This window comes from Neolamprologus brichardi, chromosome 20, assembly GCF_056152115.1.
Source record: "Neolamprologus brichardi isolate AB-2024 chromosome 20, ASM5615211v1, whole genome shotgun sequence".
NCBI lineage: Eukaryota > Metazoa > Chordata > Actinopteri > Cichliformes > Cichlidae > Neolamprologus > Neolamprologus brichardi.
The window spans coordinates 33,730,688-33,747,832 of record NC_142123.1 but is presented as its reverse complement, the minus strand read 5'-3'; the positions used below and the strand labels follow the sequence as shown (position 1 = coordinate 33,747,832).

Sequence of the window (17,145 nt, the reverse complement as noted above, 5' to 3'; positions counted from 1 at the left end):
AAACTCCGCATGCGCGGCCTGTACTTTGCGCTGGGCAGAGGGAGGAGGGGCGTTAGTTACACTCAGTAGCACAGGAACAGAGCCAGAGAGAAAGAGAGCGAGGGGCAACAACGTCACATTAGAAAGGTATAGTAATCATCCACTATTTTCAGTTGCAGATGATAAAGGATTCAGAAATCATGCAGGCCCATATGACAGAGAATGTGCATCTTCTTTTTGTTTTAATATTTTAATTTATATTTAATTGTGTTGTGGTTTGCAGTGTTTTGTGTTGTTTCACGTTAAATTTGTTTAAAAGAAAAAAGCTGAAAATTTAAATAGTTAAAAGTTTAAAATGTAAATAGTTGTTTTTTGTATTATATGATTTATTTATTACATTTTATGTGGAGTGAATAAATAAAGTATATTTATGGTGGACCTTAGAGACAAAGCACGTACAAACTCCAAAACACGTAAAAACTGCAAAACACGTAAAAACTCCAAAACACGTAAAAACTCCAAAACACGTAAAAACTCAGAAGCACGTACAAAATCCAAAACACGTAAAAACTCAGAAGCACGTACAAACTCCAAAACACGTACAAAAGACAACAGAAGTGCTCCAGGATGCTAGGGCGCAGTGTTGAGCTTTTGTTACCTAGTGGCTACACAAGCCAGGAAGTATCAACAACCGGATTTGGTGTGTGGTAGTAACAGGTAAATTAACTTTTTTTTAAATTATTTGAATAAATATGAGTGCTTGTGCAATACACACATGTTTTCAATTGTGTAATTTAAGTGATCTGGGTAGCTCTGTTTTGGAAGTTCAGTAAATGCTAGAAATGTGTTTTGGAGTTTGTACATGCTTTTTGGAGTTTGTATATGCTTTAGAGTTTGTACGTGCTTTGTCTCTAGGGGCCATATATAAACATATATAAATAAAACCACTTTTTTTACATTAGTAATTCCTTTTCTGCATAATTTTATATTATTGTTAATGATTAAATAATTAAAGCAACAAAACAACCTGAAGAGCCGGTTCGGAGCCGAAAGAGCCGGCTCTTTTTAGTGAGCTGAGCCGAAAGAGCCGGATCTCTAAAAAGAGCCGGAAATCCCATCACTACAGTATAACTCAAACACACACAGTCAACCAAGTTTGCACTGCTCTTTTGGATGAATGGATTTAAAACAAAATAAGAAATTAAAATGAAAACAGTTGTACTGGATTGTGTTGGAGCTCCATTAAATGAATAAAACAAATGAAGTTGTTGTGTTGGGCTCTTGAATAAAACTCCGGCTCAAGCGATAACGTGGAGCAACAACCATCTTTTATTTTATCTTCCTCTCGTGCTGTTTTCATGCCACACATTTCCTGTTTAGTGGGTAAGTACTGCCGCCTAGTGGCGCATGCATGTACATCAATATAGATTACACCACATCCCCCTTACTGAAGTTAGGCTGGTACATTCTTTTGCTCTTGAAATAAAACACAACTGCATAACATTTCTTTTCAATACAGACACACTCCTGCATTTCAGGTAACATAAACTCAGTATTTTCATAAACACTTTTTCTCTTGTAACAGATGTCAAACTATTTTCCCTTTTAAACATGCTACTCTCAAAACTTAGCATTTCAAAATACAACTTTTCCATTTCCAAACAATTAGCTTCACAGTTAACAGTGAACTTCACAGTTCACAGTCCATGACTTCAGGGTCATACGTCACATGAAGACCAAAATAGTTCCAAACGCCAGATCTGAATGAGGGTGGGGGAGGTTCAATTTGCCATGTTGCAAGGAGCGTTGCTCAGTGTGCTCAGTGGATCTGCACTCGACAGTGCAGCCTAGGCGGAGTAGTCGAACGCAGATAAACTGAGCTCTCAACACAGACAGCATCGTCAGAAGAAAAGTTGATAAAATAAATTAAAAATGTTGTATTGTTCGATACATATGCGTACGGAACCGAAAGCGCTGTATCGAACGGTTCAATATCAATACGAGTATCGTTGCACCCCTACTAATTACACTCCTGTTGACATTTACTGTTAAAAAGAAGAAAAAAACTGATTTGGGTCTTTAAAGTTCTTATTTTCTTTAAACCTGTGAAATACACTCTCACAGTGCAATCAGACTTTTAGTTGCAAACTGCTGCACTGAAGGAACATTTATTTATCTTAAAGATCCGTCGTTCTCTAACTGACACACAGGGATGCTGGTTCTCTCAGCCTTCTTCTTTCAGCTGTTCCCTTCAGAACCTCTGCAGTCCTCCTTCACTACGTCCATGAATCTCCTCTGAGGCCTTCCTCTTCCTCCTGTCAATCAGCTTCATCTTTAACATCCTTTGTCCAATATGTATGTATTTTTTATTTATTTTAGTTTGTAACTATTTGTGTGTATTTGTGTTTTTTGGAATGAAATTCTGGCTGTATGTAACCCTCAGCCTCGCCTCCTGACTGTGGGCTGTCCCTCTGTTGCTCACTCACACCGAGGATCTCAACATCTTTACATCTTTGTGCCACCTGTGGAACTGTATATACTATTATACTGCTAGCAGGCCTCTGTGTAACTGCAGGAGCAAGTAGTTACAAATAAAAAACAGCATTACAGGAAAGAGTGCAGAAGTAGCATTACAGTGTGGCTGCAAAGGGCAGCACTATTTGCCAGGTGAAGAGCTCAGCGCATCCAGAGACCCCACATGCATAGAAACTGAGGACATGCAGAGAAGGAGAGATGAATTGATGTGTAAGACCATAAAGGAAAAGATAAGGAGATGTTTATGAAGGGTACAGGAACACAGAGGACTACATAACAGGAAAAGTAGCTCTGAATGAGGAAAAGTATACATGTGACAGATCGAGGGAGTGCCCTTCAGACCTGCAGGAGGCTTCATGCTGTGAACATCTCTCATACATGGGTAAATAAGGAAGTTCTTGAACTGAGACGCCCGTCTCAGTCATGTTTCCACCAGGTCAGAATCCAAGAATCGGGAGCGACGGCAGCTGGTGACACAGCGTCTCCAAACCAAACATCACAGCAGGTCTCACTTCCATCTTTAACTTTCACTCTTGCTGCTCTCCTTCTGTCACCAATCCCTCCTGACACTCATCTCCACCCGCTCCACCCTGCCTGTGCTCTCTTCTTCACCTCTCTTGTGCAAATTGACCCCAAGTATTTAAACTCATCCACATTCGCTCCTTGAATATTTCCATCTTTCTTCCTCTTATTTAAACACACGTATTCCATTTTTCTTTGCTTCCCTGATTATATTTACTTCACCTGAATCATGAAATTGCAGGAGCCCCAGATACCTTATGATTTATATTTATTTGTTTATTGATTTCGTAGCAACAACCATAAATATCAGCTGTAGAGGCCGTAGTGTACAGAGGACCCTCCTGCATGTGTGAAGTCTTACACACGGTCTGAAAAATCTAAATGTCAACAATAACAAGATGAAGAAAAACAAAGCAAACAAACACAGACACGTGTGTAGTCGTATCATTTGGTTGTGTAACTAATAAACACCAATATTTGTTTTTACTGATAAAACAAAAAGGCGACAGGTGTGTGAGGCTCAGCTGTCCATCAGAGAGGAGAGCTGCAGCTCCTGGCAGAGATCCTCCTGAAGATCCTCCTGAACATCTGTGTGTGTCTCCTCTCCTCTCCGCATATCCCTGAACACACACACACACACACACACACACACACACACACTAAGTTTGTGTTTTTAAACGTAAATCATTGGGTTGGAGAGTTGGGCTGAGGTGGGTGTTCGTACATGGGGAGCTGCTCCGCGGCGGCTTTAACTTGGCTTCTTATCTCGTCACGGAGCTGCTGCTGGTCTCGCTCCCGATGTTTTCTCAGTTCGTGCAATTTCATCTTTAACTCCTCCTGCGTCTTCTCCATCTCTGCTATGTCCTGAACACATTTTTAACAACCGCGTCAGTTTGTGTCTGAACCCTCGCTGCTTCTGTTGTCACCACTCTGACTTCCTGTTACTGTTGTACTTTACTAGAAGAGCTTTGTGTGACTCACAGTCCAAACAGTCCTTGTTTACCTTGCACAGCCTCTTAGTTTATCTGCCTAAAACAAGCTGTTATCGCCTTTATCTTCCGTTAAAGCAGCACGCCGGGTCACATGTTCAGTTTGGCACATTTTTACCCCAGATTCTGGATCCTGTTCCATCGATGGACAGTATGTACTTACAAATGTAACTAAAAGAAAACACTGATGTACATCAAATGCCTGATTTAGTCTGAGATGAGATGTTGTCCAGGGTTTTATTACAGGAAAGAATTCTGGCACCCATCGAGAAGGTTTTACCGTCCACCAAAGGACAACAACCTGGACGGATTGTAACAAGTTTCTGTAAAGTGTATTTACCTGAATTTACTTATCAAACATCCAAAAATAAAAATGACTTCTATTAAGCCAGACAACAGAACTATCGATCGTGGCTCAAGAGTTGGGAGTTCGCCTTGTAATCGGAAGGTTGCCGGTTCGTTTGGACAGTCTCGGTCGTTGTGTCCTTGGGCGAGACACTTCACCCGTTTCCTACTGGTGGTGGTCAGAGGGCCCGGTGGCGCCAGTGTCCGGCAGCCTCGCCTCTGTCAGTGCGCCCCAGGGTGGCTGTGGCTACAATGTAGCTGCCATCACCAGTGTGTGAATGTGTGGTTGACTGGATGTGTAAAGCACTATACAAATACAGGCCATTTACCATTTTACTATACAGGCCCACCTGTGCAGCAAACAAGACTGGTCACCCAGAGTCGCTGTGTGAGGCTTCACTGGTACCTTCATGTATTGGTCTTGAATGATTTTGATTTTCTCCTCTGTTTCGATGTCAAAATTTGGATCCAGGCCTTCCTTCTTCACATCTTGGTCTTGGTCGATCTCCTCAGACAGATACGTCTGCAAAATGTTTTTAAGTTCACCATTTTCCTGAAAAAAAGCACAAAGAGTCAAAAGGATTGATGCAACAAGAATCATTTAAAGAAAATAAACTGCAACAAACACCTGAGATAAAAAAATAACAAAGAAGATCAAAACCTATAACAGCAGCAAGAGATTTAGACAATATTACTCCAAATTAAAAGACAGATGTTTAATTCTTTTTTTAAAAATGCTGTTTTGATATTAAAGAGGTTCCACAGATAGACAACGGGCCTCATCCATCATTAAACTCCAGAGCTGAAAAATGAAACGCCCGCCTGAGTATCAAAAGCTGCAGTTCCCCTAATGGCCACTTGAGGCAGACTCCACGTTTCTGCCTTTAGTCCTTTTCTCTGGAGACCATCTCACACTGCTTCAGTAAGGATGAGATCCAGGCTCTGGTGAGGCCAGTCCACTACTGATACTGACCCACTGGGTGATTTCCTCCCCACCTATGTTGTTCCTGCACTGGCAGCGTGTTTGGGTTGATAATAAATTAATTAAAGCAACAAAACAACCTGAAGAGCCGGTTGGGAGCCGAAGGAGCTGGAATTCCCATCACTAGTACAGAGATCTGTATATATGTGAACATTTACACATTACAAACTGAAGTTCTGAAAGCCAGTCGCACAATCTTATTCAACAGATCGTTGTCTATTACACATTAAAAAAACTATTCCAGGAAGTTCTTAGCCATGATTCAAGCCTGAGCACAATCTGGATGTAAACTGTTTGTGTTACAGATGTGAATCATCTGGAATCTCGAGGGACCTGGTCTTCTTTCTGTGTGTAAATGTTTGTAAAAGTCTTTATTTGATATTTAATCTACTAAATTTTCAGTGAGTCAAATGTTGAACTTTCTTAAAGCAGTCGAAGATTGTAAAAACTGTTAGATATCCCCTGTTGTGAAGGAGGTCGAATGTTGTGTGAAATCCAAATAAAATCCAAATGTATTTCACTGACATCTTATTTTGAATTTGATGGCAGCAACACATCTCAAAAATGTGGAAGGGGGGCAACAAAAGTCGGGGAGTGTGAGCAGCAGAGAAAGAAACGGCTTGTGTCACCTTTTTCTGTTTCCTGCTGCGGACGAGGGCAGCTGCTCGGCTCCAGAGCTTCATTTCTTTACTCTCCTTTTCACGGAGCGTCACAATGTCTCTCATCTGTTCACAGAACAGAACATCTTTAACTGAACTTACAGGTACTTTTCCTAATTACTCTGGGAAAACTTTAAGAATGAAGGCGTTGTGGGGACTACTCTTTTAGTCCAGGGTGTGGTTACCTCTTTCACCGACCGCATAATATGATGAGTCACCTTCTCTTCAACCTCCATCAGTTCCACCAGCATCTTATGCAGGGTTACGGTTGAAAACGGCTTCGCAGATAGATCCACCTTAAGTATGAGTGGAGTGCATGAACCCAGAGGCAGATTAGAAGCTTTTAGACTGAAAGAATGTAACTGTGATATCTGCTGTCATGCATTTGCGACGAGTACCTGGAAGGTGGAGATCATGTCCAGAGAGATTTCCTGTGTGTTCCTTTTTTCTGAGCCCAGTGGCTTGATGAAGCCGATCTTTGAAGGGATCAATCGGTCCTCCGTTACGTGGTAGGTCAACTCAATCAGTTTCTCTGGTATCAGGAACACTCGCTCAGCCACGTCTTCATTGGCTGGTTTGGAGTCGTTTCTATGGAAACGCTCCACCACTTTCTGAATGAGCAATAAACAAAACAAACAAAACACGTCCACGTAAGCATCCTGTGGCTTTTAAAAACAAAGCAACAATGTAGCCCGAGCTGGTTCCTCCTCTCAGGGGGCGAGCGCTTCAGACCAGCGGTCCCCGACCCCCGGCTGCGAGAGGTGAGGCTCGGGTGTGATGTTTGTGTCAGCTCGGTTTCCCGTGTTGTAGTTGTGCGTCTTATTTTGAAAGATATATTTACGCTTTACCATAGTGACCAGAGAGCATTAAGGGGCAGAGAGGAGGACGTTACTCTCAGTGTTGTTGGCGCGTTTCAGGAGGACGCTGCTAATAAAGTTACACAATTACTCAGTGAATTCACGTTTATTATGAATAAATTTACAAAACACCACAGTTTTTGTCTCGGTCGTATCATTTTATTTTGGTGTATTTATCCGCGACACCTTAAAGGCCAGTCCGTGAAAATATTGTGTGACATTAAACCGTCCGTGGTTGAGGACCGCTGCTTTCGACCATGAAAAACTGGGACTGTAGTGGAGGGAGCTCATCTGTAATCTGCTACTTACGTCTTACGTCTGGTTACATAACAAAACTGGGTACAGTAAAACCACCAACATTTTACTCTTCAATCAAGTTTTCCAAAAACTTTGAAACATGACATCCCGACCAAAGGCCCAGATGTGGACTGGGGGCCGTACAATGCCCAGATGTGCTTTACGTCTGCAATCCTATTCTTTCAGTCACTGAGCAGAGTCCCGTAACCTGCTGAGGACCAGCGCTAATCAGGAAAAAGTTTGTCTGTTGGGCCCAAGCTTGTGGGTCAGCACTGACGCCCCACAGCAAGAAGCTTTCTGGTTTAAACCCTGGCTGGGGCGCTCGTATGATGAGCCTGCACGGCCTGCATCACTTCCCTTACACCAGGGGTCCCCAGGTTTTAGATGTGTCCTTGATCCATCACAGCTGATTTAAATGGATAAATGACCTCCTCAACATGTCCTGAAGTTCTCCAGAGGTCTGGGAATGAACTAATCATGTGATTGAGGTGTGTTGACCCAGGGTGAGATCTCAAACCTGCAGGACACCGGCCCTCGTGGACTGGGATTGGGGACCCCTCCCTTACACTATTTGAATGAATAATTAAATGTGGCTTAAAGTCTAGAGTACTTGTTTCTCCAGAGTTCACAAAAATGTGGTTATAGGGTGAAGTGACTATCAAAAGCACAAAACTATCAAATGATTAGTACGATTTATGAAGTGATCTGTGTGTTTGTTTCCTGTTACCAGTACGGGCACTTCCTCCATTTGTGAGTTCTCGCTGAGCAGCTGGACATGTTTTTTGAAGTAGACGTGCCGGTAATGGAGGAAGTCGCTCCGGCCTTCGAAGAGCTCGATTAATTCTTTCGGCGACAGCACCCTCCGCACCAGGTCGTCAACGCGAGCGCCGCTGAAGTGCATTTCAACCTCAGTGCCCAGAGTAAGCGATTTGACCCTCAAAACTGAACGAAAAAGAAACACACCTCCTCTCAGCTTACTCGTTCATCGCTTCTCTGACATTATCATTTAGAACGAGTCACTCCAAAGCTGCTGAAGGCTCAAACACATGGAGCAAGTGACAACGTTCAGTTGCATTTCTGAGCTCCTCGGGAGCTTGCAGCTGACGCCAAAATCAGTCAGTCAGTAAAAATCATAGACTGTAAAAAACATCGCCATCATAACATTGCCCACTGGACTACGAAGTCCCGTACTGAGCGCTCGTGATGCTGTTTCTGTTTTGGGGGAGGGTATGGCCATCAAACTGCATGCTCATTGGCTAACGGCCAGTAATACCCCCGACTTAGACTGATGGTATAACACATGAAGTCTGTCTCTGTCTGTCTGTCTGCAAACTCCACAATCAGACGCTGAGCAGCTAAAAAGGCCCCATCGGCTCTTATCTATATCACAGATTATGGCGCCATCGTGTTACCTAGGAACCATCTACCAATAGGCTAAAAATCTTGCATAGCAAATTTTCATTGTGTTGTGTCTGATGAGTGTAGCAGCACATTAAAGATGTTCAGCCTGAGCCGAGCTGTGATGTTAGCTGAGTCAAACTTCCTTAAACGGATGATTTCTAGGATAAAACTCAGCTGCTGGTGTTCGTCAGATGTATTTTAGGTGCCTTCGGCTGCACTGGATTAAAATCTAACATGAAAATGTTTCTACGCAGCGCCTCTGATGGCTGCAGAAAGCAGGCTCACACAGCAGGTGACGTTTTCTTCCGTGTCCGAAGCGTTCTGTGGTGACCTTGTTGATATTGTCCACCTCCTTCTCCTCCAGGAAGTCGCTCCTGTCTTGATACCACTCCTTCACCGTGGCGACCTCAGTGCCTTCAACGCACACTCACAGGTTACTCATTACAAACAACACAACCATAAATCATCTCACTAACGAACTAAAAATATAAAAGAAGGTGTCTAATTTCTTAAAAATATTAAAAACTACATATTTTACAAACCAACTTTAAAAAGATTAGCACGCTGAGAAAATCTCAGAAATCTGAGAATGTCTGAGAAGTGCATGAGGAGCGCCGCTGAGAGACGTTCCTGCTGGAGAACTTCCCCTTTTTTCCTTGTAAAGAAAAGCACATTCACGTCTACATGAAGACAGGAGAGCGTGTTTCTCTGGCACTCACAGTCTCGGTCTTTGTATTTGCTCAGTCGTGTGACGACGCCGTATAACCTTTTGGACGTTGCAAACCTCTCCAGCTGGGCTTGTTTGTAGCGGATCACCTTCTTTCCTCCTGGCCAGCGGTTCTTCAGGGCTGAATAATAAAGAAGAGGCAGTATTTGTGCAGGTTCGACAGCATCGGGTGACGTCTGTTTGGGTTCTAGAGGTTAAATCTTGAACTGAATAACAACACATGAAACCTAAAGCTGAAGTAAAACTGGTGAACAACGTACGAGGTGATGTTTGTGCAAACAGAGCCTACCTTCTCTGGAGATGGCAATGTAGCCGACCCAGGATCTCGGCATCTCCAAAACTTTGGGCACGTCCTCCTTCGAGACAAAGCAGGTTCAATTTACATTTATTGTATTCACAGTAAAATCGTGTTTCATTTGCATTCACAAAATGAGCTGAATCAGTTCGTCTCAGGCACAATTCTCCAAAACCACGGCTAATAACGGAGCTTCCTTTAGAGGTAATAAGCACAAAAATGGGGGGAATTGTTATTATTATTGTTATTTTGTTTCCTTTGACCACAGTCCTGATCACAAAGAGTAGACCAGTTGGCTCCTCAGGTGCTCTAACAGCTACATGGAGGTGAAGACGCTGCAGAGATTTGCAGTTTCAGCCTCGGTCGTCTCAGCTGTTAACACTGCTCATTTCTGCAATAACAACGTCTCGACAAATTGTGTCCACCAACGTTTTCATTCTTTTTTAAGGCTAACGTATCAGAAACACAGATGTATTTACCTGAAATCAAGAGACGAGACTGAAAATAAAAATCTGTTTATGTGCAGGAAACGAATAGAAATGTACTAAATATAAATTAAAAGAAGTGAAATGACAACACAGAGCTGAAAATATCAGCATAACTTTTGCAGCACAGCGTTTCACTCTGAGTCTCGTTTAAGTGTTTGAATGACTAATGTTGAAAGAAGAGGAGCTGTTGTTAACAGAGTTGTTGATAACAGGAAGTAAGTGTGTACTGACTGTTTAAGAGCTTCATCCTTTCATGTGTCATTCAGTCAGAGGTCAAATGTTTCCTTTAAATTTCCTTTAATGAAGTAGAAATGTACGGTTGTCACGGTGACCCAGTGTTTTCGTTTTTGTACTTTCACTTTAGATTTTCTAATGAATCATGAGTGTTTTGGTTTCCCAGTGTTTTCTGTGCTCCCTCTGTTTGGTGTCTAGTGTAGTCAGTGTGTTAAGCCCACGACTCTGAGTCTGTGTCTTTGCGTGTGTGTGTTTCCTGTTTTACTTTGAAGGTGTGTGTTCACGTTACGTTTCCCCTGTCCCGTCATGTCTGATTACTCCCAGCTGTGCCCGCCTTCTCATTCCCTCGTTATCCTCTGTGTGTTTTAGCCTCGTGTTGGCGTCTGTTAGTTCGTCTGCGTTACGTCATTCTGTGTATTTCCCTGCTTCTCAGTTTTCCCAGTTTAGGTTTTGTTTCGTTTCCATTCTCACCCTCGCCGTATCTGTTTGTATCACCATCTGATGAATAAACTCACTTGCATCTGAGCTGCCTGCATCTTGGGTCCTTTAATAATCCACACGATGATGTGATCTTACAGCAGAGTTAAAACATTAATAAAAAAGTAAAGCTAATATGTTAATGTGGTGTCACTCTGTTAGGTTCATATCTGACCAACCAATCAGTATTGATCTGTGATTAACTGTATTTTGTTGTTTTCTGGATGTTTGAAAAAGGTCAATCATTCAGATTTTACACATAAGAAGGCGATGCCTCTTTAAAGGTAAATATAAATTAAATATCCAAGATTATGTGTAAAAAAAATTAACATTATATTGTTGTATTTATTGTTAAATCTCAAATGAGGTATTAGGCTCCACCTCCTCTGTCCTGATTGGGTGATCAGTCATCAGAGCCGGTCTGTGGAGCTGTGATTGTCTCTGTGGGCTCCTTTTGTTTTGTGATCCCTCGTTTCCTCACGTTTATGTGCTCGTTAGGTAGATTATCTTTGTATATTTGATTTTCTTTGGAGTTTTTTCTATTAGGGATTTAGAAAATAAAAGTTTGTTATATTATAAATGTCAGTCTGAACCAGAGCTTTAAATTAGGACTTTATGTGAGTCCCTCGTAGCCCGAAGGCCAGGAGACGTAACATCATGAATCTACTTACAGCTTCTACAGCAGTATTTTGACTTCTTCTGGGGTATATGTGGTATTTTTTGATGATATTAACTGTGGATCAAATATACTGAAACACAGCTGACCCCTGCTGCATGCTTGTTGCTGCCATTTGTGTATCACATTCACACACACATTCGGTACCTGCACCAGGTTCCCTTTGCCCATCATTTTAGCCTCTTTTCTCTTCAGGACTTCTTGAATCAGTTGCTTCTTGCTTGATGCTCCAAACAGGACTGGCTCCCATGTTTTCAGATCATCCAGGTCAAACATCATGTCCTACACATGGAGAATATTTCATCAAACCTGCTCCGTTCTGGCTCTGCTGTTTTAACCGTGCACACGGACTCACAGCACAGCCGTTACTGCAGTCCTGCATGTTCACAAAGTAGTTGAGGTTGTTCCACACGCTCTCGATGCCCAGGAAGTTGTCACTGTTGGTGGGGTAGCCGATCCCGGTCAGAGGGTCGATGAAGACGTTCTCCTGGACGTCCTGACAGCCCGACAGCACGAGCACCCAGCAGTGCACCCGCAGGCCTCGCAGCGGGTCGGCCAGCTGCTGATCTTTCTCCTGCTCGCACAGAGAATTCATAGTGACGACACAACATACACCATCGTTACTGATCTTCAGTCAGAATATTCATGCAAGTAAAGCAGTGAATTTGTTTAACACTTCAAACCAGTCTCATAAAAATCCAAATACATCGATGAACATGAAAAAACGTAAAAATAGCTACAGTTTAAAAGTCAGATTAAATTATGTAAATGCTTTTATATGATCTTACACTTAATTTTAATTAACAGAAAGTAAAAGACAGACAAGCTTATGTTAAAGGCACCCAGGATGAGCTGCTGTTGCAGGGTAAACACCACCTCGTCTTGTAAACTTTCTTACATAGATCTGGTTTAGTGACTCTTAGCCTATAAATGTCATATCTCATGAGAGCCTTTGTTGTAGTGTAGATGCAGTCGCTCTTATAGAGCAAAGATCACTTTACCTCTTGTTGTTTTTGTTTTACAAGCAGCGCAGCTTCAGCTTCCTGCTTCTTCTTCTCTTGCTCGGCCAGAAAACGACTCTTGAGCTGCAGCTGCAGCTTCACTGAGTATTTATCATCCTGGTCCTTCTGTTCTGGGCTCACAGCCTGCACAGCCTGCACGCAAACACACAACCAAGAAGTCACTTTCACATCTGGCAGTCGACAATCTGATCGTCGACCACATGTGCACGCTGCACGCACTTACCTTGACCTCGGGGTCCAGCAGGGGGCACTGCTGCAGGCTCTGATCGAGCAGACACATCTCTTTGACGGCGTAGCCGCTGACGCAGTAGGCATCGTAGTCTTCGCCGAGCAGCAGGCTGCACAGCAGAGTGGCATACTCAAAACACGTGGCTCTCTGACTCTGCAGCACCGAGGTGGGAGAGCAAAGGGCCTTCGGCTGCAATGGGAGACACGCACAATCACACACACACCGAGAGAAGGCGCACGCATGCGTGCGTTTATTGATGTGAAGGTGATTATGTTCTGCAGCCTTGTTTCTTTTGTCATCCACCATCTTGAAAAGCTGAAACATGTTCAGAACAATGACCGTATATAAAAGAAAGAAGAGGGTTTCAGGTCTGACAAGTGAAGCTGTGGAAAATATCCTGATTCTCTAAAATCTGCACTTGAGTCTCTCAGAGGCTCGTTTCAATGTGCAGGAGCAGTGGCTGTTAGCACAGGCTGGGTCACTGTAATAAATTGTAGTTTCACTTTGCTGTTCTTTGCTGACTTCTGCTGCTTCAAGGTGCTCAGAGAAGCTCTTTGGTTGCACCAAGTCAACATCTGAGTTGCTGTTTCTTTTCTATCAGCTTAAAGTAGTCTGAACTTTCTCCTCTAATCTCATCTACAAGGACCGAGGAAGTCTTGAGCTTGTGTTTGTCTGACATGGAGCTGAGCAGCTGAAAGGCTGCTGGGTGTAGATGGACTTTCTTTGCCTTCAGGCTGAACTCTCTCTTCACCTAAACACTCCTCATCCCTGCAGATGCTGCACCGATCTGTCTGCTAAATGATCTCAGAGTACGAACAGAACCAAGTCTAGCTCCAGTTTCAGCTTCTCACAAACACATTTCTCTGAGTGTGACATCATCAGTTGTTGGTCATGTGAGGTGTCTGCATACAGACATGACAGGATGACGCGCAGTTAATGTGCAGCTAAACACAAGCAGCCTGTCATATTAGAATTACGTTATATGCACTAATTATCTGAATTATGAAAATGACGGTTTCACAAATCAGAAACAGCAGAATAAAAGACGTCCTCTCTAACATGTGCTTTAACTCTCAACCACAGAATACAAAAAATATTTGGTTTGCTCCTAAAACTCAAACATTTCTCTGACCAGCTCCTCGGGCGGATCCAGAGGGACCAACGACAGGAAGTCGGCCACAAAAGAGGCACAGCCCTGCCAGTCGAACAGTTCACAGTGGATGGTCGGCGTTGGACGAAGAGTCGTCGACACAAACTTCTGAATATGAGAAGAGACAGACGGCGATGCAGAAAGTATTTAGGGTGTTTGCAGACGTGAAGGTCCAATGGGATCTGTTCTTCAGAGACAAAAAGGTTGAGTGAGATAAACCTACCTTTACTCCACATTCGTTTACAGGACAGAGCAGCAGCAGTTTGCGGTCAGGACACAAGTGCGAGTACTGACGCTGGAAGTTTTCTGCGATGGCTAACAGTCGAATCTCTTCTGGAGAGTTGCTCCTGTAGGACTTGGGCCTGAAGAAGGAGAGCAGGTGAACACGACCTCAAAGCCACCAGCTTTACCCTACATTAATGCCTACATTAACCCCTGAACATCTAATGTTTCGTATTTGAGCTTTTGAGACTTCTACATCATTGGTGGGAATTTTTCCCTCAGAAAAATCGTAATAAATTGCAGAATAGATTTCAAACAAAACTAAACCTCCATTTTAAATAAATTAGATTTTTCTGTCAGTTATTTCATGGTTCAGACTTTAAAGGGATAATCAAGAGAAAAAGAGAAAACCTAACAATCAGACGACCCTCTGTGAGCAAAGGCTTTGGCGAGAGTGGGAAGGAAAAACTCCCTTTTAACAGGAAGAAACCTCCAGAACTCCCTGACAGTCTTGTCTAGACAACTAGCTCTTTGCTTGTCTTGTATTTTCTTCAGCTGTGTGTGTAGTTTTTGTATGAGTGTAAAAAACTTACAGAAGCTTCTCGGAAGCAGCAGCTTCCTCCATCTCCATCAGTGCTGTGCTCCTCCTGGATTAAGGTTAATTACGTTTATGTGCGCCTGAAGTTTAAAAACATGAGAAAAGCACACCAGCTCCAATGCTGTGGAAGAGTTTACCTCCCCCACTACGCACCATCGACTCTGTGCCTTCTTTAAAAACAGCTTAAAACACATCTGCTTAGACAGGCATCTGGGTAATGTTCATGTGTAATATGTTTATTTGATTTTATACCTTCTTTATGTTGTTATATTGCCTGTTTGATATGATTTTACATTCTCATGTGAAGCACTTTGTACTAGCATCTTGTCAACTTTTTTTTTTAAACAATTTTGCTAATTAAAATAATACAATCAAATTAGATCTTGTTGTCAGTATCTTCTTATTGTTTAAAAAAAGAGGCTAAAAAATCTTCTGTAAAAACAAACTTAAACACAACTTTAAAATGTTCAGCTCTAGAAATGAGTAGTGCGTATTGAGCTGGACAACACCTCATTTACCTTTTAAAATGTAAGGAAACTTTGAATACAATAAATAGTCTCCCTGCTGTCTCTGGGCATGTTATCATCACGTGGGTCTGTTTGTGTGGGACCTTCTGACCACGCTCTGCAGCTTCGGTGCGATTATATAAAACGTTTTAATTTATTTTTAAGAATAAACGGAAGCCAACAGTTCTTGTAGTCCCCCCGTTATTCATTAATTCCACTTTTCTTTATTTAAAATGTCGTTTTGAGTTTATATCAGCTCTATATTTTTATTTTTCTGTGTGTTTTTCAAAGATTCAAGATTTAAGTTATTAAAAAATTCACATCTATTTCCGTTTCCGTTCAGTTTTAGTTCCCTGTAGTAACCATGGCTGTGTCAATTTCAGGGTCTGCACGCTTGAAGTACGCGCACTACGCGTACTACGTACGGTGCGTACTATAAGTACGAGAAGTGCGGAAGTGAGAGGCTTGTGAAATGGGACGGTATATGCTTCGTCGCGCTGTTCAGGTTGCCTAGCAACCATGATACTAACCGCGAGACAGGCTACATACAGCTTTGTTTGACAGAAATGAAGGAGAAAATTGTTTTGTTGGTCAATCATTTTTGTCATGACATCACTTTGATTAGTTGAGTATCTGAGGCTGAGACCACAGGACTGTAAAACATGATTCAAGGGCTTCATTTCTGTACTGAACAGTCATTTAAGAGTAGCTAGTAAATAACAATTAGCTCATGTTGTTTATGAGACTAAGGTCATATCACTATGGTAATGTAAATATAATATGGCCAATATTATAGTATTGTCAGATTATTATGATATATATATATATATATATATATATATATATATATATATATATATATATATATATATATATACATACATATATATATAATCTATATCACTGACTTTCAGCTTGTTGTGTTTGTGGATATATGACTGACTTTAATTATCCATAAAATCATCAGATTCTCTGTAAGATTAAGGTCGACTATATGTATATTTAGAAGTAGAGGCTTTAAAACCAAGTTAATGCTGAAAGTACAAACATCACTAATGTCACATAACTTTGCCGACATGTGGCCAACAGTAATGTTTTAATGTTCTTCGTTATTAAACATTCGCACATGAATAAGTGACGTCATGTTCAGTACTTAATTTTGACAGTTCACTTTTCGGCCGCTCCCTTCTTGCAGCAAAATTATCCACACCCACCGCCGCGCTATGAATTGTGGGATATATGGGACCACGAAGCGTGCACCGGACCACGGTTGATATTTGGGGAAATCGACGGCGCATTTGGAGTATGCATTTGAAGTACACTTCGAATTGGGACAGCCGTCGTCGCGTGGCGGTGACGTAACCGCACTTGAAATGCGTACCTCAAGCGTGCATACCCCGAATTGGGACACAGCGATAGTCTGCAGTCCCACATACAGAAGTAACCTCGTTTAAAACGTGCTTTTTAATTTCCGGTAACTATCAAACTAAAGACGTAAACAAACAAACTTTTTGAAAATTGGATAAACTTTTTCTCACCCGGGCTCCGCTAACTGTTTTTAGCTACTTCACATCCGTTGACGCTCACTCCTAAGCGTTGTCGTTGCCTCGTGTCCATGGTAACAGCCACACGTCACGACGTGAAGGTAAGCTGCATTCACTTACCCTCGGAGTTAATAGGATTAGAACAGAACAAAACTTCAGAAGATCTTTGAAACAGAGATGTCAAATTTATTCTGTTTCCTGGGCCAGTTTGATCTGAAGTCAGTATGATAGTCAAGCTATCGCATGAAAATACCACTCCAATATCCTCCCTTTAATTATATAAAAGTACACTTCGAAGATGAACATGTGTGCCTACAGATGGTGTGCTTGGCCTGGAAAGTGAAGCTATTGCCCTTTGAACCTGCATACTTTTTGAAAATGTCAAGAAGACTGAGATCCCTCGTCTCAGCT

The 17,145-nt window shown here is 42.1% G+C and overlaps 1 protein-coding gene across 3 annotated transcripts; it reads right to left on the bottom strand.

The window, feature by feature from the left end:
- Positions 1-3,287: 3,287 nt before the first annotated feature.
- Positions 3,288-16,833, bottom strand: drc7 (dynein regulatory complex subunit 7). Of its 3 annotated transcripts, none has more exons than XM_087833644.1 (18): positions 16,729-16,833; positions 14,680-14,764; positions 14,088-14,226; positions 13,847-13,972; positions 12,709-12,903; positions 12,465-12,617; positions 11,819-12,037; positions 11,611-11,745; positions 9,583-9,649; positions 9,286-9,414; positions 8,852-8,980; positions 7,893-8,107; positions 6,410-6,622; positions 6,197-6,307; positions 5,982-6,077; positions 4,777-4,923; positions 3,761-3,900; positions 3,288-3,656 (listed from the first exon to the last, which is right to left on the bottom strand). In XM_087833644.1, exons 2-18 carry the CDS (start codon positions 14,715-14,717, stop codon positions 3,557-3,559), a joined length of 2,352 nt encoding a protein of 783 aa, XP_087689770.1. In that variant the 5' UTR covers positions 14,718-14,764; positions 16,729-16,833; the 3' UTR covers positions 3,288-3,556. The 3 variants fall into 3 exon arrangements, with proteins under 3 accessions (XP_087689770.1, XP_087689772.1, XP_087689771.1); XM_087833646.1 differs by having other exon boundaries at positions 14,680-14,733; positions 16,729-16,810; XM_087833645.1 differs by lacking the exon at positions 16,729-16,833 and adding an exon at positions 15,203-15,297.
- Between the last annotated feature and the right edge of the window lie 312 nt (positions 16,834-17,145).